This window comes from Drosophila simulans, chromosome 3L, assembly GCF_016746395.2.
Source record: "Drosophila simulans strain w501 chromosome 3L, Prin_Dsim_3.1, whole genome shotgun sequence".
NCBI lineage: Eukaryota > Metazoa > Arthropoda > Insecta > Diptera > Drosophilidae > Drosophila > Drosophila simulans.
In genome coordinates this window covers 15,721,250-15,744,867 of record NC_052522.2, presented here as the reverse complement: position 1 = coordinate 15,744,867, position 23,618 = coordinate 15,721,250, and the positions used below count along the sequence as shown (strand labels likewise).

Sequence of the window (23,618 nt, the reverse complement as noted above, 5' to 3'; positions counted from 1 at the left end):
GATTGGTCTTATAAAGCAAAAATATATTTTTAACAAATATTCAAACAAAAACATTAAGCGGAAATACTTTTGCTTGGCTCCTTGCTAATCAGATCCCTCAGAATGTCCTTCTTGGCCTGGAAATAGTCACGGAACCAGAAAATATGATCCTTCTTCTCCTGGGCAGTCAAATAGGGATTCTTGGACAGGCCGACGCAGACGAGCTCCATGAAATGGCGAATAGGTCCCTTGCTAGGACACCAATCCTCGAGATGTTGTTCCAGGAAAATATGTTCCGAGAAGTCCACGTTATGTTCGTCCTCCCAATCCTGCTCATTGTTGATGGGAAAGCGCCACACCTTCTTCTGATCCGTCCACAAGACCATTTGTTCGAAGTAGTTCGCCGGGGGATGGGAAGCTTGTAGACTAAGCTCCCGCTCACTCAGCTGTGACCAGGTTGAAAGGATGTCGTTGGAAATTGGCAGCTGGGTATCCTTGAAGATGCCCAACGGTTCTCCGCCATACAAATTGACACTGCCTGTAAATGACTCAGCCTCTCGTTTGGTTTGCCTCTTTGGCCGCTGGTAAGCCCCATCTCGGTTCTGTGGCTTGGTTCGGGAAGCCAGCGAGCGGCGAACGTACTCGCCGCGGGTCTGCTCCACCTGCTGCGGCTGCTGACGACGGTCGATCTTCATGCCCACGATTAGCTCACTGTTGTGTAAGGAAAATAAATTCAATTGGATTATCCATTAATCCAAGTAAATGATTTTTACCCACCTCAGATTTAGTTCCTTATCACCAGAAGGAGATCCCGAAGTATCTGCCGTCTGATTTCCTCCGGTTGCTGCTGCAGAGGACTCGCTTCCATGGCCAAGGAGTTTGGCCAATAGCTCCGACTCTGTCTGCTTCTTGTCGCTCTCACTGGTGCCCAGCATGCTAGCAATATTCTTGGCAGCAGTTAGAACATTCTTGGCGGCCGCCTCCTGTTTTTGCGCCTCCCTCCGCTTCCTGTTGGCATCGCCAGGACGTGGAAAGTCCGATGCCGAGAGCTGATCCGTGGCCTGCATGGTGCCCAACAGGCGGTTCAGTCGCTGGGCCGCCGTTTCCACGGGTTTCTCCTTCTTCTTCGTGGGCTTTTCGTCGTCCGAAGAGGAGTATCCATCGTCGTTTTTGGACTGCGAGGAGGAGTAGTTGACCAATCCCACGTTTTTGAAGGCAGCCGGTAGGAGGGAACTGAAAAATAAGGGGTCAGGTGACGGATTCCTTTTGGTTATTTCAAATTAGACGGGTGGCCTACCGTAGGCCCAATCTCTGGGAACATCGTATGGCCAACATTTTATAATATTTCTTTGATAATTTTAACTAGAAATAAAACCAAAGAAATCGGTCGCGTAACAACAATTCGTCGGAGAGTTGCCAGACTTGATTAACTATTTGCGCTGCCCTTTAAGCTAGTTTATAGTTTAATTTGGCTTTATTTTCTGTTTGACTTCATTTATCTTATCCCTTGATTGGGAATATCCTTAACTAACCTAATCATTGCATAGACATTTGTTTCTTATATTATTTTATATAATCGGAAAATAAAATGTTTCTAAAATTACATTTTAAATCAAGAATTTGTCTAGATTGACTTGACCACAGTTGGCAGCCCATTGCACCAAAAAGTATGACCTTTGATTTTCAAATTTGGAAATATATTAAACTAATTAGGTACTTTACAAACATTTTGCTCCTTATACATAATCCGACATTCTCCTTGTAAGTAATTAACTTAAATTCAAGCCGTTCTTCCACCTGTACATCTTAGCTAAATACGAAATGTTACCACTTTTTCTTTGCACTTGGTATTAAGTCTCGCATCCTCCGCGGTCACACTAATCACACGTTTTGTTTTTTGCGCTATTCCTGTTACTTTTTTTCGACGTACACACGCGTTTTGTTATTTTGCGCGATTAATTAATGGCAAAAATTAGAAAAAAATTAAATAACGAGACGAAATAACGAAAACACCAGCGGCCGAGCAAGTGTGCGTGCGAGAGTGTGTGTGAGTGCTGTGTCTGTGTGGGCGTTTATAAATAAAACGCTGCGAAGCTGTGTGCGAAAAGCAGACGCGGATAAAGAAGTAAAAGAATGAGCGCAACCAAAAACAAGAGCGAAGGAAAGATAGAAAGTGTTTTTTATTGAAATTCGTTGAAAAGTTTTAAATTTACTAAAATCGAGAGGCGAAAGTGCAACAGAGCGAAAGAGAGAGCGATAAATAGCGAGGTGAATATCAAAGGGAAAACCCATTTGCATCGAGAAATAAAACGAAGCGAACGGACGGCCAAAGCGTAATTGTAAAATTCCACTGTCTGGGGCAGGCTATCAATTGGTGCATGTGTGTGTGTGTGTGAGCTATATATACGTGGTAGATGTATATATGTACGGCATATATACTGCACGACACTTACCATATATGCGAAGAAAACATGGAATCATCTCGCGATAATTGCCATATCCAATGTATCTCTATCTATCTCTCATGTGTGTGCAACATTTTGCAGCTATCCTATCCGAAACCGATCTGAATCAGTATCTGAACCCGAATCCGATTTATCAACCTGTTAAGCGAAGTGGAGCCACAAACCGAGTGCTTAAATGGATGCAACATCAATAATAACGCAAGTTTCCCGCGACGACGAGCAACTGAACGTCTATCCCAGCTATCCCAATGACAAAGGTGAGAACAAAAAATGGGGGCAAAACTGGGGAAATCGCTGAAAACCCAGACCGCATACACATATACATATATATAGAGCTCCCTTCATGACTCATCGCCACTCGAAGGCGTCACAACAAAGACGAAAGGACACTTGTCCGCTGCCAAGAAGTTCCCCCCACTTACCAACCACCACCCACCATTACCCCCCAAAGAAGAGGCCCCAACTCCCCGCTGACCTTTGTAACTCACCCAATTGCGGTCAATATAATTGTGGGAATAAGTTAGTTGTACATATGTCGTACTTTTCGAAAGTCGCAGCGAGTTAAATGGCATTGGCCTTTTTAATTTGTACAGGAACCACTCCATAAACGAACTGATAAAAGACAAAAGTGCTTTTAATTTGAAAAATATTGAAAAAACAACATGCAATTAACTTGTAGCTGGAAAAAGTTATTCAATTCTGCCTAAGCTAAATATTTAAATTAACGTTAGCTATTATCTGTTTGCACGACTGTGACCAGTTTGCCGTACTTTCTGTAATTTGAAACCAATTAAATGGCAATTTCTTTTCTTTAATTGGGTATCTAATTTCCATTTCAAATGTCTGTACTTTTTCTGTTTAATACATTCAAGGTAGAAACCAGGCTTAAATTGAATAGGTATGTTTCTTTTATAGATTATTCGACTTTAGCAACTGTAATATGCCAGCAAAAATTTAGTTTAAATATTCAAAGATCTCAATTTATTAATCAAAAATGTCCCCAGTCATGCATTCACATTTAAATAAATGGGCTTGCACAGGTTTTCACTGCGACGAATAACAACACTTAATAATAGTGTTATTTTCACGCCAGTTGTGCCTGTCTGTTGTGTTTGTTTCGCCCCTTTTTTATTCAGCACACAGTGTTTTCTTGTTCGTTGGCCATTGTGAATGATCTAACCACTTGCTGGCTTCGCTTTGTGGTTATTGAATTATTTTGCGACGCAGTTGCAACTCTGCCACCAGCCAGCCACCACCCACCGCCCATCATCGCCCCATTGCCACCCACTGGCCCACTCCCACCTGTAATCAATTGATGACGTCTTTCGGCGCATGTGACGTCATTGAATTTCGACACGAAAGCCTTTACTTTCCTCCCATCTTATTTTCTTCTCGTTCGCTTAACTGCCTAACTGCCTTTGCATGTTTACTTTCGAGGGTCCAACAATAGAAACTGCCAATTAAATTGCACACTAAAAAGCAGCGGAAAAAACGTAAAAAAAAAGTTGAGAAAAAATACAGGAAAACCGGTATAAAGCGAGAGATAGCGAGAGAGAGCACAATCAAACTAGTTGTGTGTGTTTTTTTTACAGTGATGCAAACAAACAAACAAGCAAAGCAACAGACGAACAACAAAAGCTTAGCTTAAAGGTTGCGATATGGTTGTAATGAATGAATGAATAAATGAATGGTGAGAGCGCAAAGAGAGCGGGTTAAGTACATAAGAAGAAAATGCGATAGAAAAGTAAAGATTAATAACATTATATTTACAATGCAATCCGTGAAGTATTTACATATTTATTAATCAAACTGAGAGAATGGTCAGGAGTATTAATTAAACCCGGACTTTTGTTATCAGAAACAAGTGCCACTTACGTGACCAAACCTAGCATTCACTATCATTCCCATATCGAATAAAAAAAGTGTACTTGACCTAAGATTTTAGATATTTTTATTTGTGCAGAGAGTGAACAATAAAAAAGTAGGAGGGTGGGGCCGACTGAGCGCAGGAAAAAACGCGATGAACGCTTTAAAGTAAAGTAATAACTAATTTAATCTAATCTGCGGTCGCCGCTGCACCTTTTATACATATGTCCACACACATGTACGGTCTATATTTGGTATATTATATACAAAATATTTGCGGTTAGGTGCTAATCGACGTCGCTCGCTCACTTTGATTTCGAATTTGATTTTGATTTTGATCGACTGTGCTGCCAGTTTGCCGCAAATAAATGTCTTTCTTTATCGATCCGCCGATCTATATGTGTCACCAGCAATAAATATATATATTGAAAATCGCTTCGGGAGCCTACATCTTGAAATCAAGTTATCCCCCATTGCATTCCAAATAGGGATCTATGCGGTTTCTACTAGTTTGAGCTTTGGCCAACTGAGAGAGCGTGAGATAATGAGCAAAACGTCACCGTAACTGTATGTATTACACTTGTGGTCAAGACTGTAGTACACTAATAAAAATGTAATAATTTTCAACTCGCTATCTCAAAGTTTGTAATTAGGATTGTTATTAGCTTCGTTTTTACTCTGCGTTTGATTTCTATTTTATAGTAAAATGAAATGTCCATGTACGTATGTAGCTAAGTATGTATATTACCATAAAATAAAAGCAACAATGGGTATTTTTTAGGCTTTAAAAACAGTCCACTACTATTATTCTGATCTCAGCTGTTTTTCGTGCGAGAGCGAGTGGGTGTATGGGGCGCCTGTGCGTGTGAAGAGCACGGCAATAGGGGCGAACCGGCAAGCGAACAGCAACAGTTGAAATATGTTTTTCTTTTTTATTTGAGAGTGGGTGCCGCCGCCGCCTAAGTGCTTTTTGCTTTGCTCACCGCGTATAAATATTTATATAGATATGTATGTGTTCGCCATACCGCCAACCCCCCTGCGCCTTCCCGCCCCCTCCCATGGACTCCCCCTCGCTTATAAATACATCTATATTGTTTTTATGGGCAAACGCAAATGCTCTCTAGTATCTCATTTCTAGACGCCTCAGCTGAACTGCTGTGATTTTTCAATTTTCTCAAGGTCTTGGAAGGCAAATTGCTCGTGCACACGCAGACAGCGCGCTTTTCTTCGATTTAACGCCCTTTCTCAAAAAATTTATTATTTTTCACATTTATTGGGGGGCTCTAAAAATAGCGCCAATAATGTTAAATTAAAGAGTGCGAATTGAGTTCAAAGATCTCGTGCATAAACAAATTTGGGGAAAATGGGAAAACTGGATCGGACAAAATGCTGAAAATTTTACTGCGGCACGCTGAAATGTTTATACTTTTCATTTCATAAACATATCACTTGTTCTAATATATAGAATTTTTTTTTATTATTTCATTTATTGCTTGTACACCGAAAATAGTAACGTTAAATACTATAAACATTTGTTGTACGCTCTGAAATATTTATAATTTAAATGTATAAACATTTTATATTATGCAATTTTTAGGCAGATCCAAAAATAACTTAACGTGAAGGTAAATTACGGAAATTTATTTATTTGATTGTATAAGCAAACTCGTTTTTTTTTACAATTATTGCGCTAGCCCAAAAATGGTTAAGTAATAAGACACAATTTTAAATAGAACAATAAGCGAACGTTGTTTATACCATTTTACGAATTGGCTATTGGATTTTGTTTTTAATAATCCTTTTTAATTGACAAAAAGTGGCTGAAGATTTGAGTTCTAGCAACAATATTCCCTCTATATATAAGTGTATCTAAATTACGACATAATGGGCTCGAAAAAACACGAAACAGACATTGAACAGATGCAGATGCAATGCTTAATTATTGAAAAATAATATTATATACGGCACAAGATGAGCGGACTGCGTGCAAAAGATTTGTGTGCTGCTGTTTCCTATATACATTCATACATATTGCTCACAGAAACCGAAGAAACACTTTTGAAAAAGATGCCTTTAGCTTTTCCCTTTTGAATCGATAAAGGTCAACGAGTTGTGTACAAGGAGATTTTATCTCCATGGTTAATATGGGTTCGTTGAACTACGATGGGGGTTAAACAAAGGCCAACCCCCAAAAAACAAAGGCGGGATTGGGGTGCTGCAAATTTATACAGCCATTTTTACGAGGCAGATAGGAAACTCAGTTTTCAAAAATTCTAAAGCAGGTGTACCAATTGACACAGTGAGAAAAACTGTTACTTTACTTTTAGTTTGAGTAAATATTTAAAAAATAATTAATTGATCAACAACATTTAATTTGCACAGTTAAAGCATAATAAATTCATTTTTTCCAATATTTACTGTTGCCATTGACACTTGTTTCTTGCCCATTTATATCACGTGCCATTAACTTTGTTTGCCATCTTCTTCGGCGCGGCTTAAATTTTAAGCTGCCTCTATCGTGAAGTTGAAAAAACAGTGAAAAAGAACACAAAAAAACTTCATAAATATGCTGAAGGTCGAGACTGTGTGGCATTTTTGTTGCTCTTGGAATCGCCGAGAATGATATCATAGTGTGCCCCCTGCCAGATAACAAACATTTCGATTAGATAAGCGTATGTGGCCGAGCGAGCACCGAATAAAAATGCTCAATTGTGTGTATGGGGCATGTGGGCAATTATAGTCTCGATTTCTTACGAATTTTTCTTTTATTTGCTTTAAATTAATTATCAAATAATACCCCCCGACGTGTTTCCCCCTGCTTATCTGACATAAAAAAAGAGACCTTGCCCGCCAGAACAGAACGCAAAGTTGTCACACTAATATGCTCAACTTCTAACAAAAGAAAATCTTTGGTAATGGCCATTTATACATATATATTATATATATGCATATATATTTGTATTTATATAGACGGTTGGTTTGGCTTTTCTGGATCTATTTGGTTGCCGGGTCGTCCTGCAGATCAAGTCCAATTGACGCGTAAGGCCGTTTAACAGTCTGGCGGAGAAGGAATCGCATTTGCATAATTCAATGCACCGATTGTAGCTGCTCTCGTCCTTGGCTGCATGTTTTTTTTTTTTTGCTTTTTCAATATTTTACATAAATCTGCAATTTATTCACTTGACCTCAGCTGAGTTTATCTGTATTGAATGTGGTTTGCTGTTATTAACCGATGCATTTACTCTAGTATTTGAGAAAATGTATCTTTTATTGCTTAAATACAAGTGGAATTTAACTTTTATAAAATTTACTAATTCTGTAAAATAAAAAAAATATCCAATCAGTTGTTTTTGATTATTATTAGCTTATACAGAAGTCATAAAATAAATGAATCATAATCATTTTTCATTTGTTGTTTGTAGCAACTAAACACTTAGTTGCATAAAAAACTCTGTAGATCTTTTTAATTAAATAAGTAATTCATTTTATAATTTATTTTAAATAATTTATTCTGTACTGGTCCTATACTCGTCTCGTACGTAACTTATTAAGTACTTGCCTTCTTCAAAGGCAACCTGACACAAATAATTGATTTCGAGCCCATTGAAATATTAAGTATTTCAACGTGACAGACTCGTTTCGCATTTTTTTTAGCCATATTTGGGTGTCTATTAAACCAGAAATCTGGCAGAGACTTGACAGATTGCCTGCCCAATAATGAGCTATAAATATGGTCATCTAAATATGTCTGGAAACGAGCGCAAGAGGAATGTGAAGCGACTGCCCACACAAATCCATCGCCGGTTTGCTTGGAACACCTTAAAAATAGGACAAAAGCCTATTTGAGTGTGATGTGGGTGGGAGTGGGGTGGGTTTTTGTTTGGGAACGGAACGGATTAGAGTGGGTTGGTTGGTTAGTTAGTTGGTTGTTGGAGGTGTTGCTCCACTGACGACCCAAATATAGATTGCCTATCAATAATCAGCCAGGATACAGAGCAGCTTTCAACAAGTTGAGTGTTTCGCGTTGGCTGTTGGCCCCTTTTTATGCAAAGTTATGCAAAAACTTGAGAGGTGAGCGGAAAAGGAGCGGAAAAAAAGGGGTGAAGGCTGCGGGGATTGCGGGTGGGGTTCACCTGCCTAATAATTGCAAATGCCAGACGCTGGAAAAAGCTTTCATTATGCTAGCGAAGCAGCAGCAACTACAACAAGAGCACACGCTCATAAAATATTCAAGTGCATTTGCACTTCACTCGCACGGGTTCTATGTGCAACAAAAAATGCATTAGGAAAAAGCAAGAAAGAGTAACGCTAGGTTTAAGTACCCTTCGTAGAATACTCCTTGCAAACTCAGCATATGAACAAGAAAAAACGTTTTTCCCTAGTTTAAATGAAAAACTAGCATAGGTTAGGTTATATTTTTGACCAATATTAGAGGCAGTTTCTTAGGACTTCGTTTATTTTGTAAGATCTCAGTGGTTTTCTAAAATATCAAGATGTTTTTGCTTGGAAAAAGTTTTATCTGTTAGTTATTAATTATATACTTGATTATATTTCAAGTTTCTACCAAGCAAAAATGGTGTTCTAAAACACCGAAATAGATTGCTATTTATAGATACGGGTTGCATTTTCTGAAAAAAGGGTATGGTGAAAAGAGGGACACAGAAAGAAAATGCTCGACATATCCTAAGCTCAGTTTTCACTTGGCTAACGGTTCAATGAACCGTTACGTCTAGCTTAGCCAGCAAGAAGGACGCTCCCCCCCATCCCCTTCTGCCATCACCCACTTGAAGCTTGTTTTCCCTGCTAAGTGATGTTTGACTGCTGTTTCCTTTTGTTGCCACACAATGCAAATGGCGGACGGACGCATTCCCGCTATCCTCCATCGCTGGCTCCCCATCTGCCACCCATTCCTCATCCCTTTTGGCCAAGGTGGCCGCACCTCAAGCCAGCTTAAAGGTCAACCCGTGACCTTCTATCCATCTATCTCTCTATCCGACTAACTATCTCTCTGCTCGCTGTATCTGCTACAGTGCAACTTCGATAGTTTGCACTGGAAAATATAGTAAGATATAATTTCATTAATCAAATTACTTATTGACTAGTAGTAGTAATGAAACACAACTTTCCAACTCTTTGTCATATAATTGTTACACATTCATCAAGAATTTTTATGAGCTAGCGCAAAAAAACTTAATAATTATATGTAATTTGTATTGAAATAAAATCTTGTCAGTTGTGAAATTGAAAACTTCGATCGTAACAACTTTGTTGTTTTTATTACCAAAATTAGTTGAAGTAATAAAATATGTTATTATATTAATTAAATTTATAATTGCTGTTTGCGATGCTGAAGTTGGACTGTAGAGCTCACCTGCTCTGCCTCCTTTGTTTGTGTTTGTATGCAATTATAGCATTTCCCATCGATTAAACGCATGTTTCCACCCCCTGAACCGCAAACCCCCTCTACCCCAAGGAGCCACCGTGTTGCTGCCTTCTAGTTTTGCCTTTGACTTCTATTTTTAAACAATTTCGCACAAAAAAAAAAACACACAAACCGCAAACCAAAACACAGTGTCGGCCAAACGAGAAACTATAACAAATTGTCTGCATTGCATGTACTGCAGTATTAACCAGATATAGAAATTGGAATAGATCTATATTTGTATTATGCAAATGTGGCAAACAAAGCAGACAATGTTTATGCCACTATGTGTAGCAAAACTGACAATCTGTAAATAGTAATCCGTGCAAGGCGAAACAGCCAGACGAAAATGGAATGAAAATATATATATATATATACGCACGTATGTTATGGGAAAACATTGTGGGCGGACGAGTATTTAGGGGTCTTAAATATTGCGCGAGAAGTTTTTATGAGGCGGCTAGAATTTTGTTCAAATTAATGGAGGAGTCATCGGTGAAATGCTCGGAATTGCTGTTCAAATATATGATGTTTGAGCGGTGGAATGTATTCGGTATTTGGCTATCCATATTGAGATTTATGAGGTGCTTAGCTACATCACATGCTGAAAATTAGTTTGTTTTATTTGAAAAACGTGGCTGCAATTTCAAACAAATTTGAGATTTAAGTTTAATTGTATACAAATTGATTACTTTTAGGAAGGATCCTAATAATACTGACCACCAATCCATTAAATATGATATTTATATTTAAGCCAATATATTCGATTTATTTATTTTGATTTTGATTTCATTTTCAGACGATGTGGATCGTTTAAAGCCACAGAAGCGAGGATTATTCCATTCTCTGCTCTGCTGCTGGCGACGAAACCGAACGAAAACCAACCAGAATGGCACACAAATCGATGGTTCGACAACACCGCCACCATTACCGGACCAACAAAGGTACCTACTACCTCAGGTTAGGCTTACCGATATGCACAGAAAGTGCATGGTGATCGATTTGGATGAGACGCTAGTGCACAGTAGTTTTAAGGTGAGTACATTTGGTTAATGCCCCCGTGTTACTCATATTCATTTGAGTTTATTTCGTATTTTACCAGCCCATACCGAATGCTGATTTCATAGTTCCCGTGGAGATCGATGGAACCGTACATCAGGTATACGTCCTGAAGCGACCGCACGTGGACGAGTTTCTGCAGAAGATGGGCGAACTATACGAGTGCGTTCTGTTCACAGCATCACTAGCCAAATACGCAGATCCCGTCGCCGATCTGTTAGACAAGTGAGTTGAAATAGGAATATATTGTATTGAATTTACTCATCAAAATACTTGTTACATTCGTGCTTGCAGGTGGAATGTGTTTCGTGCAAGACTGTTTAGGGAATCATGCGTTTATTACAGGGGTAATTACATTAAGGATCTGAATCGTCTGGGGCGGGATCTTCAGAAGATTGTCATTGTCGACAATTCACCGGCCAGTTATATCTTTCATCCAGACAATGCAGTAAGTAGAATATAAACAGTATATAAATCCCGTACTAAACAATTCATTTCCCATTAAAGGTTCCTGTTAAATCCTGGTTCGACGATGTCACCGACTGCGAACTGCGCGAACTGATCCCGCTCTTTGAGAAGCTTAGCAAAGTTGATTCCGTCTACTCGGTGCTCTGCAATTCGAACCAGCCGCTGAACAATCAGACCAACCAGCAGCAGCATCCGCAGGAGCTGCAGCAGGCGCCGAACCAGCTGCATCAGCAGCACCAACAGCAGCAGCAGCAACAGCAACAGACCATCTCTGCCACGACAGTTATTACCCAGGCAACCACTCTGTCTGCTCCGACCATGTTGAACCAGCAGCAGACAAGTCCGCCCAGCCCACAAAGCGAGTTGCTGCAAAAGACGTAACATCAGTGGGAACTAATGTTTATAAATATATGATAAATTGTATACATATTACAAGACCAAGCAAGCCGATAAGCAAGCAAACAAAACATCCCTTTCCCAAGCAGTTCACTCAGTACCCCAGGACGAATGGAAATGGGGCGACGAGATGAAACCAACTACCAATTGCTATCAACTATAATCCCCAGCTCGACACCTAGGCCTAAGCATAAGTTTTATATGATATACATAATTTTTACAGAACCCAATTTTACACGGCACATTTGTTATTTATTCTTGTTTTGCTCTATCCCAATTATAATAATTATTATTTTTTGTGTTTTTTTTAAACAACTGCTTATTGCTTACTGCGTTTTGCGGTACCCCAACTAAGGGGTATATTAAATCCAAGCATAAGCCTCTATTTTTACCCAATAATCATAACTCTGTAGGCATATTTAATGGTAAACCAACTGAGCAAGCAAAAGATTTAAATGCATAAAACAAAAATGATAACTATACATATGAACAGAGAGATAAAATCAAATTCAAAATAGCTATATTTATATATATTTTTTATTAAAAAACAAGAAAACAAAAAGAAATACGAGTAAATGGGGAGAAGAAAAAAAGAAAAGAAAAGAGAAAACTAAAAACAATATATATATAATACGTGTACTAAAACAAATTTATATATACATACATACATGGATATATATATATATATTTAAGGCATGTGTCTACACATGTTTCTAGCACTTAGGCATGTATAATATTTCGTATATTTATTAAAGAATTAAGTTTAAGCGCGGTCTCCCACTCACGCTTGATCGCTGGCACTGGCAAATGTCAAAGTTGGTATATCGGGTTTGTCGCATAAATGGCTTCATCGTATCACATTCTGGTTTCCTGAAATGTCTCTCAGTCGTGAGTGGGATAGGGCCTCGTTTAAATTAGCCAAGTTGCATTGCAAGAGGGTGAAAATGGGCTATCTGTAAGCCACTTTGTAAAGCATCTAAAAGTCTGCGGCGCGTCCGTAGTTATAATATATAAAGATTCGCTTATTCTGCGCTTGACGCTGGTCCAAAGTCGGCTGTTTCCATTCGATCCTGTTCTGTACACACATTTAGTCCGTTTTGGTATTACAATTAGCCCACTGTCCTAGCGCAAATTCTAATTGCCGTCTTTGGAACTCGGCCAGGCGCAGTCGTAAAACATTGTATTAGGCTTAATGGAAAATTATACATCTATATATTTTAACCGATTTATGTTAATTTTCCCCTCTTATCAAGTGCGCTTATGAAACGCATTGCAATATATATATATATATATTTACGCCTAATTTAACCCTTCTTCGTCATGAACTTCACCTTCGGCCGCGTTCTGTATTCTGTGTTGTGCATGTGAAAATGGGAAATGATTGTAAACGATGAAACACCTATAGCTTCTTTCCACTCCGACCAAATATCAATCATTATATAGTATATATATATATACTGAGCTCAAGCTGGCCACGCCGAAATCCCACCTGATAAATATATTATATAGACAAAAGACGCTATTGCTATCCGAAACACACACACGATTCGCTCACAGACCAGTCCAGACAGAACTTCTTTTAATCCTTTTCTCTATGTGTAATCAATGTCTTGTATTTCTCAACTAACTTTTACAACCATTCTTTTATTTAGTGCATAAGCCTTTGTGTTTCTAATTTGCTTAAACTAAAAATAATAATATTGAAAGGATACAAAAATTGGCACGTTGCAAACGCGCGCGATATTCTCATATTTTTTGCAATCAAGCAAGTAAATTATACATAATGCTAAAGTAATATATGTATTGTATATCATTTACACCCGCTGCAAAAGTCTAAGGCGAATGCTAAAAATTAATTGCAACTAATCACGAAATTTTAAGCGCAGTAAATCGCAAGAACTCGTTTTAAATTTCCTACTTTTAAATGTTTTACTTTTTGTAAAAGCAAAACGAAAACCAATCGATAAACCATTCACTTAATTTATCATAAAAGGGAAGAAATTCTATTTTTAAAGTGAGCCTATTAATGTAATGCATCAATGTCGACAAAAAAAGAAAAAATAAAAATAAAAACAAAAAATGAAATTTAAAATCTACAATATTATGTCATCAAACAATAAAAACACATTAAAACCCAATCTGAAACGCCTTTAATTTGTGTTAAGCCCACAAGAATCTGTTGAAAATTAGGCAAACTCGCGCTTTTTGAATACGGAATAAAGGTCTATTTATTATTATTAATTTGTTTTTAACGCACATTGTTACACATACACATACACCTCGTCGAGCTCACAATTTCCATCGTTCTACACACTATTTAATACATTCATTTATATACCTTTAGTTAAATATATTTGTCTTGAACTTAGTCGCTAAACTAAAGATGTAGGCAATGGGGCTGATTTGCTTGTTTTGCTTTATTAAATAGGCCAAAAACACTTAGTTCATAAGTTAATATGCGCAATGCTTCGTAGGGGCTAGCTTGATGTTAGATCTTGTTCGGTTTATATAGTCTTTTGAAAGCTTTCATCTTCTAGCAGTGTGAGCGAAAGGAATATACAAAATGGATTTGAAACATATAACTTCATAGCAAATCCTTCATCCGCACATCCATCCGTTTGTATAATCTCAAATACAAAATACGTCGAAAAAGTGGTGTTTTTTTGTTTTATCAATATTTCGTACAGTACATAGTTGAAAAGGTTTGCTTAGCGATTGTTTGTATTAAAATGGTTTTGTAGACTTCGTTTGAATTAATATTTAAATGCATTTAAGTAACGTGTTACAATTACAACATATTTTATTCATTGCTATGCGGTTTGTTCTCAGGTTGCTGAAATTCCTTTTACATTATAATTAGATCATTTCATAGCTATATGGGTTTATATAAATATGCAATTTATTTATCGATTTTGTGGCTGTAGTTGCACTTTAACATTTTACTTAAATAATTTTCTGACTAGACTAGTGCATAATTAGAATTGGATCGCATTTAGAATTAATTCATTATTGATTTAAGTATGCTAGTGCTTGGGATCAATCGATTAATTTGTTGTCTTCGCTGCTTTTGCCACTTTAATTAGTGATATTTGAAAAGTCTTTGCGTGCCGTTCCCGAAGCGAAGTCGTCGATCCTAGAGAGCTGTGTAGTCCTGAATTTTTGGTATAACTATACACTTCTCCATAAGATAAGGCTCCAATGAGCAGCCCGCCAGGACGAACTTCGCCCAGAGTCCACACCTCCGTGCAAATCTCTTAAAACTTTGACAGTTTACTTTTGGTGTTTCCTTTTGTTGTGTGCGCTTTACAATTTGTTAATATCTCAGTAGGTGAATTAGAATCTTGAATATTGCACGATTAAACAAACTCTGGTTTGATTATGTTTGCATTGTTAAATTTGTTCGGTGTTCATTTGCTTACGTTTGCATTTAGTTTTTTGGTATACAAATACTTTGAAGGACAAAAAGGTTTTGTGTACTTTCGGCTTATGATCGAAGAGTAAGAAATACGCAGAAATATACAGAGTAATTACAGTAATACATTCATAATATGTACGTTAGTGAAGGGTAGCCACAATGGGCCTGGACCCCAACTCGTCCATCCGATATCGGTCAGCGATGACGCTTCTGTCTTGGTTGTGTTGAATTCTTGTTTGCGAATCGCAGTTTATATATATTTTTGCAGCAGATCAGCGGGGACCAATTAAAATGGTTGCGAAAATGAAACGGATTGGATTTTTGGGAAAGAGAAAAAGCAGTAGCGGACGTTCTAAAGCGTTTGGTGTTGGTTGTTAAACATGCGCGATGGGCATCTGAAGCGTCTTCGCATCCCGATAGGTCTTATCCTACACATACTGGTGATCGCCAGCCATCCCATCTGGGCAATCCACGCTCAGCAACGGCTCCTTTTCTATGGTCTGATGCGTTTGCGCATCGTAGTCGTAGTAGTTCATCCAGTCCACCCGCTTGGGCTGCACCAATCCGAAGCAGCTGCACTCGAGGAAGTCCACGAGGTTCTGGATGGGACCACGTGTGAACGGGCTGTGGCCGCCCTTGGCCTGGAAGTGGCGATACCGACCCCGGTTCATGCGCTCATTGGTGGTCATGCCCAAGCAAATCACCTGATATGTCTGGCAGATCGTCAACAGGATGACCCAGGACATGTGCAGCAGGGCGTTACCCATTACCCAGCCCACCCAGGCATCGCAGTTGCCAATGGCCCGCATGGCACCGATAAAGTCTGTTGGCGACCGCAATTTAAGAAGGATTCTGAAGGCTCAATCGTTAAACTCACCATCAAATCGCACATTGCACTGATTCACGTAGTATTTGGAGCCTCCGTACAGCATCCAGGCGCACATGATCAGCAGCATCCAGAGGAATCCCATAAAGTAACTGTGGTTCTTCAGCCCGATGCAGTTGCCCACCCAGGGGCAGTGGTGATCAAACCTCGCTACACAGCGATCACACACGGAGCAGTGCTTGGAGCGGATGGGCCGGCGCACCAAGCAGCCAGAGCAGAAGGAGGCGGGCTCAAAGCCGATTCCACCCCGCTCCGACAGCTCAATGATGGTCTATGAGGTTATAAATAAGAAATCGCATTAGTTAATGGCGAGTTAATAGAAAACAGACACCTACCTTAAATCGCTGCTCTCTGGTTGGTCGAATGATACCGGGATCTCCCTTCCACGACTTAAGGAAGCACACCCACAATAGCAGCGAGGAGATCAGGAAGCAAACGGTGGCCGTAAACGAGACGGCATCGTCGATGTACATCAGCCAGGTGACATAGAACCAGGCCTTGGTGGCCAGGTAAACACTCAGAGGCAGCAAGGCCATCAGGTGCTCATCGAACAGAGCCTTGCCGATCGTATGGAATATGGCATACAAGCAGCCCAGCAGGAAAAACTTAATAATGTACAGCGTGTTCACGGTGAACACGATGCCAGCCAGATAGAAGGCGGTGAAGGGGCAGGCCACCATGGACCACCACCTCAGGCGTTTGTCATGCCGCAGCTTGGAGAGCAGCGAGCGCCTTTGCTGCGAGGTAAGTGCCGCCTCTTTCACGCGGTCCATCACCTTCGCTCCTATCCAAATGGCTCCCGTCTGGGATTCCAGCATGGAGAGCGGTGTCTCACCCCGCAGATTGGGTACATCCAGCGAGGCCTTTGACTTGAGCACGAGTGTGGAAATGGCCGTGGCATTGCGGGCCAGGATAGCCCAATGCAGGGCCGTGTTTCCATGCGTATAATCAACCATGGCGGGGTTCGCTCCAAGGGTCAGCAGCAAGCGCACGGGATCCAGTGCGCAAACCTTAAAAAAAAAAAACAGTTTATAAGTAGTGACACACTTATTAAATATGTATGTATGTACATTAACTTCTTATCTCACATTCCAATGAACTTTTTAAAATTTCAAGTTCTCCCCAAAGATTGGAAAAATGCTTTTTGTGGATAAATTTAGAATTCTATACACACATATGTACATACATAATATTACGTGTAGCCCGTAAAAATGTGGTTTCAAAACCAAGCTTACCTTCCATGCTGCCCACATGAGCGCCGTCATTCCGCCTCGATCCTGGAGATCCGGGTCCACTCCCTTGGCTATGAAATAGGCCACTAGAGCGGTATGGGCGAACTGGGCGGCGATGTGTATGCAGGAGCAGCCCTCCGCGTCCCTGATTCTCGGATCTGCACCAGCAGCCATTAGCAGAACGACGGCGCCGAGATGTCCCTGTCGAGTGGCCCAGTGCAGGGGCGTGGCATTAAGTTCGCCGCCCACGGCATCCACGGTGGCGCCCTTCTCGAGGAAGTACCGGATGATGTCCCTTCGATTGTTGATGGCCGCCCAATGAAGCAGGGTGACCGTTTCGCTGTCCGGCTGATTGACATCCCAGCCGGATTCGACCAGCTCTCGAACCCGGGCAATGGCCCCGTACTGGGTGGCCTTAACGATATCGAAGCCACTGTAATCAGGCTCCACGGGCGCGGTGGGGGGTTGTTGGGCGATCAGCGCCGACTGTCGCTCGTTGTCCGGCTGCTGACCGGTTCCCGGGACACAGGAGCCCGTGGTGGCCGCCTGGCAGGCACTCTGGTACATCGCTGGCTTCTCTCGGTCGCCGTTCCCTTGGGGTCTTCCAAACGTGATTCACACTGCGCTGAGGTGCTCGTCGTAACATCAACCGTCCATCCCCCTCCTTCCAGCGGGCGAGCGAGCGAGAGGGGTGAGCGGATAGAGAGAGAGGGAGAGAGCAGGAGAGACACCCCCACCAGGAACAGTTTCGAGGAATTCACAGGTTTGTCATTTTCACCGGAGTATTCCACGGCAGCTGCTTTCTCCACAGTGCTCTGGCACTCGTTTCTCGGCCGGATCTGCTGGTGACGACACGGCTATCGTGGCTATCAGTTTAATGCGTTTTACCTGCCAATTTCGGAGGACTAGAAGCAATTTTGGTGGTACAATGCAAGCTGATAGCACTGAATGTGTGGCGCGACTTCCAACACTATCGCGGGGAATTTCGCAACTTGTTTGGTATTTTTAAGAAGAGATGTGGTATTTTTAAAGGCAAATATTTAAAAAATAAATCATTTTTGTTTATTATAGTAGTTACACTCGCTGGTTTCAAGCCCCATTTAAACTTTATTTTTGTCTTTTAATTTCTATCTTTGTTCGTATTTCTTTTATAGTCAAATTTTTGGAGGAAATTAAACGTTAATGTTTGCAATTGAAAAGTACTTCACTTTATCTTTAGGTCATGGGAAATAATTGATCTTAACTACCTTTACTGATATTAGTAAGTTAACATTTTAAAGTCTCCTTTTTGTTGATAATTTTTGAAATATTTTGAGCACTAGAAAAGTTTCACAGAGTAGTTACATCTAGCTGCGGTCACACTGACTTGTCCACCAACAAAAGCGCGCCTTATTTTTTTGGCATCGCTTCTTGTCTTATGGTTTTGCAAATAACATTTCACCAAGGTACCTAAAATGGACGGTAAGCGCAAGTTTAATGGAACCTCCAATGGACATGCCAAGAAGCCCAGGTGCGTAACCCTTTGAAAGGCCTAATACAAGTCAATATAAAATTGTTCACGCAGGAATCCCGATGACGATGAGGAAATGGGCTTTGAGGCGGAGCTGGCCGCCTTCGAGAACTCCGAGGACATGGACCAGACTCTGCTAATGGGCGATGGACCCGAGAACCAAACGACCAGCGAGCGTTGGTCCCGTCCGCCGCCCCCAGAACTGGATCCCTCCAAGCACAACTTGGAATTTCAGCAGCTGGACGTGGAAAACTATTTGGGACAGCCGTTGCCGGGAATGCCAGGTGCCCAAATAGGGCCCGTGCCGGTGGTCCGAATGTTTGGTGTCACCATGGAGGGTAACTCTGTGTGCTGCCATGTGCATGGCTTCTGTCCGTACTTCTACATAGAGGCGCCCAATCAATTCGAGGAGCACCACTGCGAGAAACTACAAAAAGCCTTGGATCAAAAGGTCATTGCCGATATTCGCAACAACAAAGATAATGTCCAGGAGGCTGTGCTCATGGTGGAACTGGTGGAGAAGCTGAACATCCATGGATACAATGGAGACAAGAAGCAGAGGTACATCAAAATCTCGGTAACCCTGCCCAGATTTGTGGCTGCGGCTTCACGTCTCCTCAAAAAGGAGGTGATCATGTCGGAGATTGACTTCCAGGACTGTCGCGCCTTTGAGAATAACATAGACTTTGACATTCGCTTCATGGTGGACACTGATGTGGTGGGTTGCAATTGGATAGAGCTTCCCATGGGTCACTGGCGAATAAGGAACAGTCACAGCAAGCCGTTGCCTGAATCCCGCTGCCAGATTGAAGTAGACGTGGCCTTCGACAGATTTATATCCCACGAGCCCGAAGGTGAATGGTCCAAGGTGGCTCCATTCCGGATCCTCTCCTTTGATATTGAATGCGCTGGTCGCAAAGGAATCTTTCCGGAGGCCAAAATGGATCCAGTCATCCAGATAGCCAATATGGTGATCAGGCAGGGAGAACGAGAACCTTTCATCAGGAATGTCTTTACCCTAAATGAGTGCGCTCCGATCATAGGTAGTCAGGTGTTGTGCCACGACAAGGAGACCCAGATGCTGGACAAGTGGTCTGCCTTTGTCCGGGAAGTTGACCCGGACATTTTGACCGGATATAATATCAACAACTTTGACTTTCCCTATTTGATTAACCGAGCTGCTCACTTGAAGGTCAGGAACTTCGAGTATTTGGGCAGGATTAAGAACATTCGTTCGGTGATCAAGGAACAGATGTTGCAGTCGAAGCAGATGGGTCGCAGGGAAAACCAATACGTTAATTTTGAGGGTAGAGTTCCCTTCGATCTCCTCTTTGTCCTGCTGCGCGACTACAAACTACGCTCGTACACTCTCAACGCTGTGAGCTATCACTTCCTGCAGGAGCAAAAGGAGGATGTGCATCATAGCATTATCACAGATCTTCAGAATGGAGACGAGCAGACACGTCGCCGTTTGGCCATGTACTGTCTAAAGGATGCCTACTTACCGCTAAGATTGCTGGAAAAGCTAATGGCCATTGTCAACTACATGGAGATGGCCAGGGTGACGGGTGTGCCACTGGAGTCCTTGCTCACCCGCGGACAACAGATCAAGGTTTTAAGCCAATTGCTGCGCAAGGCCAAAACGAAGGGATTCATCATGCCCTCGTACACCTCACAGGGATCGGATGAACAGTATGAAGGAGCGACTGTGATTGAACCAAAACGGGGCTACTATGCAGACCCTATCTCCACGCTGGATTTCGCCTCTCTGTATCCAAGTATAATGATGGCGCATAACTTGTGCTACACCACCTTGGTTTTGGGTGGAACACGTGAGAAGCTGCGGCAGCAGGAGAACCTGCAGGACGATCAAGTGGAACGTACGCCCGCAAACAACTACTTTGTGAAGTCTGAGGTGCGTCGTGGTCTGCTCCCTGAGATTCTGGAATCTCTTTTGGCGGCCAGAAAGCGTGCCAAAAACGACCTAAAAGTGGAAACAGATCCGTTTAAAAGAAAGGTTCTGGATGGCAGACAGCTGGCGCTGAAGATTTCGGCTAATTCCGTGTACGGATTTACTGGCGCACAGGTGGGAAAGTTGCCATGCTTAGAGATCTCGGGCAGCGTCACCGCCTACGGCCGTACCATGATCGAGTTGACCAAGAACGAAGTGGAATCCCACTACACACAGGCCAATGGCTACGAGAACAATGCAGTGGTCATCTACGGCGACACTGATTCTGTGATGGTTAATTTCGGAGTTAAAACCCTGGAGCGCAGCATGGAGCTGGGACGCGAGGCTGCCGAACTGGTCAGCTCCAAGTTCGTGCATCCCATCAAATTGGAATTCGAGAAAGTTTACTATCCTTACCTCCTGATTAACAAGAAACGCTATGCGGGATTGTACTTTACGCGCCCAGATACCTACGATAAAATGGATTGCAAGGGCATTGAAACCGTGAGGAGAGACAACTCTCCGCTGGTGGCCAACCTGATGAACTCCTGCCTGCAGAAACTACTCATCGAAAGGGATCCCGATGGTGCAGTTGCCTATGTCAAACAGGTGATTGCGGATCTGCTCTGCAATCGCATCGATATCTCGCACCTGGTCATAACCAAGGAGTTGGCCAAGACGGACTACGCTGCCAAACAGGCGCACGTTGAGCTGGCCGCCAAGATGAAGAAAAGAGATCCCGGTACGGCGCCCAAACTGGGGGATCGAGTTCCGTATGTAATCTGTGCGGCAGCAAAAAACACACCCGCTTACCAGAAGGCCGAGGATCCGCTGTATGTGCTGGAAAACAGCGTGCCCATCGATGCCACCTACTATCTGGAACAGCAGCTGTCCAAGCCGCTGCTAAGGATCTTTGAACCCATTTTGGGCGACAATGCCGAGTCAATTTTGTTAAAAGGAGAACACACGCGCACACGAACCGTGGTAACCTCCAAAGTGGGCGGACTTGCTGGATTTATGACCAAGAAAACGTCATGTTTGGGCTGCAAATCCCTGATGCCCAAGGGCTACGAACAGGCCTGCCTGTGTCCACACTGCGAGCCACGAATGAGTGAGCTGTATCAGAAGGAGGTGGGTGCAAAGAGGGAACTGGAGGAGACCTTCTCTCGCCTATGGACCGAGTGCCAGCGATGCCAGGAATCCTTGCACGAGGAGGTCATCTGCTCCAACAGAGATTGTCCCATCTTCTACATGCGACAGAAGGTTCGCATGGATCTGGACAATCAGGAGAAGCGGGTGATGCGATTCGGCCTGGCCGAGTGGTAACCAATGCATGAATTTACTGAATTGTTTAATCCTATAATTTAATAATTATATTACTAGAAGTTATTACAAAGTTTCTTTCGGTTCGTGGATTTTTTGCGCAATCTGCAATTTGAAAAAAGCTGTTGACGTTTCCTAGCTGGCGATGCTTTGGACACACATTTTTTACACAGGGGACTGGGGGTCTGAGGACTGGCTAGGTATCTACTTGCGACTCTGCAGGGTGTTGGACAGCCAGTCCATGGCCTGGTCGAGTCCCTCGCCCTTGGTGGCCGACGTTTTGAATATTTGAAATGTGCGGTTCTTTAGGTTCTCCAGTCCTAACGCATGATGGACCTCGGCGACAGTCATGCATCCGTCCATGTCCTGCTTGTTCGCCAGGACGACCAGTATCGCGCCGGCCAGCTCCTCCTCACGCAGCATGTACAGCAGCTCGTCCTTGGAGATGCCAATGCGGTCCCGGTCCGCCGAGTCCACCACGTAGATGATGGCGTCCGTGTTGCTGTAGTAGCAACGCCAATAAGGTCTACAATGGAAATAGCATGAATTGAGATTGGGATTCTTGATTCTTAAAGGCAACATAGCCTGCCTAAAGAAATAACTATAATAAATAATATAATAGAATAATAAATTAGCTATTTGAAGTTAAGTTTTGTAATAACAAAAGCTTTAAATTTAAGTTTCCTAGTGACGAAGAACTAAAAATGTTTCAGATAAAAAAGACGGTTGGGAAATAACGTGTTAGCAATATAAAAAGCGGCCGATTGTTGAAACATGAAATAAAAATAGCCCTAGTGATGATGAAATGAGATTCAAGCTGAACATTTATAATTTATATGGTGATATTCTAATATGGATTTTTAATACATGAATATAACAGATTTTAACGCTTTTTTTTTCCTAAAGATTATTTTTTAAATCATATTCTATAAAAGTAATCTAAAACTATCTCCGAACACATCAAGCAAATTAGATGTTCCTTATCTTATCAGCTGAAACTATAATGCTTTTTTTGGAAACCCAAAAGGCTTGCTGAACTGCAACTGAAAATATGTCTTCCAAATGAACCTAATTTCAATAATTTCTTGCTAAGACTTGGGTAAAGTTGTGTAAAAGCCATCACAGTACTGCTCCCATGTAACCCACTCACCTAATACTTGTCTGTCCGCCCAAATCCCAGACCTGAAACTTGAGGTTCTTGTAGGTGACCTGCTCCACGTTGAAGCCGATGGTGGGTATCGTGGTGACCACCTCGCCCACCTGCAGTCTGTAGAGGATCGTGGTCTTGCCGGCGCCGTCCAGGCCCAGGATCAAGATGCGCATCTCCCGGGAGCCGAGCAGTCCGCGAAAGTAGCTGAGCACCCCACCTGGAGGAAGAACGTACGATTTTTATGACCAGACTTCGTCACCGGGTGGCGCCGGAACGGGGAGGTTCCCCACGTCCATGCTCCGTGCTGTACAAACCCATGATTACGGCTGAACTTTGTCTAGTGCTGGCGCTGCCTCTAAATGCTTAAGTTTAGTTAATTGTATGTGGTGCTACAATTAATACAAAATCGCAGAAGTCTTGTTTTCACTTTTTTTGGGCTGGAGAATGGTTTCGTTTTTGCCATTCGCAGGTTACGCGAACATGACGTGTCACAGCG

At 41.9% G+C, this 23,618-nt stretch overlaps 5 protein-coding genes across 6 annotated transcripts; 2 read left to right on the top strand and 3 right to left on the bottom strand.

Annotated features, from left to right (window-relative positions):
• Positions 1 to 2: 2 nt before the first annotated feature.
• On the bottom strand, positions 3 to 2,467 carry LOC6738228 (28S ribosomal protein S31, mitochondrial). 2 transcript variants are annotated; one of them, XM_039293126.2, is made up of 3 exons: positions 2,433 to 2,467; positions 757 to 1,212; positions 3 to 690 (listed from the first exon to the last, which is right to left on the bottom strand). In XM_039293126.2, the coding sequence occupies exons 1-3, from the start codon at positions 2,450 to 2,452 to the stop codon at positions 54 to 56; spliced, it is 1,113 nt and encodes a 370-aa protein (XP_039149060.1). In that variant the 5' UTR covers positions 2,453 to 2,467; the 3' UTR covers positions 3 to 53. The 2 variants fall into 2 exon arrangements, with proteins under 2 accessions (XP_039149060.1, XP_002085040.1); XM_002085004.3 differs by lacking the exon at positions 2,433 to 2,467 and adding an exon at positions 1,277 to 1,429.
• Positions 1,808 to 12,178, top strand: LOC6738227 (phosphatase Herzog). The gene is made up of 6 exons (XM_016169426.3): positions 1,808 to 2,247; positions 2,526 to 2,701; positions 10,532 to 10,767; positions 10,835 to 11,016; positions 11,086 to 11,239; positions 11,299 to 12,178. Exons 2-6 carry the CDS (start codon positions 2,620 to 2,622, stop codon positions 11,638 to 11,640), a joined length of 996 nt encoding a protein of 331 aa, XP_016032080.1. The 5' UTR covers positions 1,808 to 2,247; positions 2,526 to 2,619; the 3' UTR covers positions 11,641 to 12,178.
• A 2,354-nt stretch (positions 12,179 to 14,532) lies between these two features.
• On the bottom strand, positions 14,533 to 18,180 carry LOC6738226 (palmitoyltransferase Hip14). Its single transcript, XM_002085002.4, has 4 exons — positions 17,192 to 18,180; positions 16,292 to 16,966; positions 15,948 to 16,227; positions 14,533 to 15,893 (listed from the first exon to the last, which is right to left on the bottom strand). The coding sequence occupies exons 1-4, from the start codon at positions 17,753 to 17,755 to the stop codon at positions 15,499 to 15,501; spliced, it is 1,914 nt and encodes a 637-aa protein (XP_002085038.1). The 5' UTR covers positions 17,756 to 18,180; the 3' UTR covers positions 14,533 to 15,498.
• A 339-nt stretch (positions 18,181 to 18,519) lies between these two features.
• On the top strand, positions 18,520 to 22,038 carry LOC6738225 (DNA polymerase delta catalytic subunit). The gene is made up of 2 exons (XM_002085001.4): positions 18,520 to 18,698; positions 18,753 to 22,038. Exons 1-2 carry the CDS (start codon positions 18,643 to 18,645, stop codon positions 21,973 to 21,975), a joined length of 3,279 nt encoding a protein of 1,092 aa, XP_002085037.2. The 5' UTR covers positions 18,520 to 18,642; the 3' UTR covers positions 21,976 to 22,038.
• Positions 21,984 to 23,596, bottom strand: LOC6738224 (ADP-ribosylation factor-like protein 1). The gene is made up of 3 exons (XM_002085000.4): positions 23,437 to 23,596; positions 23,123 to 23,339; positions 21,984 to 22,498 (listed from the first exon to the last, which is right to left on the bottom strand). The coding sequence occupies exons 1-3, from the start codon at positions 23,438 to 23,440 to the stop codon at positions 22,177 to 22,179; spliced, it is 543 nt and encodes a 180-aa protein (XP_002085036.1). The 5' UTR covers positions 23,441 to 23,596; the 3' UTR covers positions 21,984 to 22,176.
• Between the last annotated feature and the right edge of the window lie 22 nt (positions 23,597 to 23,618).

Bases quoted from the DNA above. Each gene is read 5' to 3' on its own strand.
- LOC6738224 (XM_002085000.4), bottom strand. The intron at 22,499-23,122 runs GTGAGTGGGTTA...TTTCCATTGTAG, and splicing joins GGCGGACAGACAAGTATTAG to ACCTTATTGGCGTTGCTACT.
- LOC6738225 (XM_002085001.4), top strand. From the start codon at position 18,643: ATGGACGGTAAGCGCAAGTTTAATGGAACCTCCAATGGACATGCCAAG. The intron at 18,699-18,752 runs GTGCGTAACCCT...TTGTTCACGCAG, and splicing joins GGACATGCCAAGAAGCCCAG to GAATCCCGATGACGATGAGG.
- LOC6738226 (XM_002085002.4), bottom strand. From the start codon at position 17,755: ATGTACCAGAGTGCCTGCCAGGCGGCCACCACGGGCTCCTGTGTCCCG. The intron at 16,967-17,191 runs GTAAGCTTGGTT...TTTTTTTTTAAG, and splicing joins TCATGTGGGCAGCATGGAAG to GTTTGCGCACTGGATCCCGT. The intron at 16,228-16,291 runs GTAGGTGTCTGT...ATAACCTCATAG, and splicing joins CCAGAGAGCAGCGATTTAAG to ACCATCATTGAGCTGTCGGA.
- LOC6738227 (XM_016169426.3), top strand. From the start codon at position 2,620: ATGGATGCAACATCAATAATAACGCAAGTTTCCCGCGACGACGAGCAA. The intron at 2,702-10,531 runs GTGAGAACAAAA...TTTCATTTTCAG, and splicing joins CAGCTATCCCAATGACAAAG to ACGATGTGGATCGTTTAAAG. The intron at 11,240-11,298 runs GTAAGTAGAATA...TTCCCATTAAAG, and splicing joins TCTTTCATCCAGACAATGCA to GTTCCTGTTAAATCCTGGTT.
- LOC6738228 (XM_002085004.3), bottom strand. From the start codon at position 1,314: ATGTTGGCCATACGATGTTCCCAGAGATTGGGCCTACG. The intron at 1,213-1,276 runs GTAGGCCACCCG...CTTATTTTTCAG, and splicing joins TCCCAGAGATTGGGCCTACG to TTCCCTCCTACCGGCTGCCT. The intron at 691-756 runs GTGGGTAAAAAT...CTTACACAACAG, and splicing joins GATAAGGAACTAAATCTGAG to TGAGCTAATCGTGGGCATGA.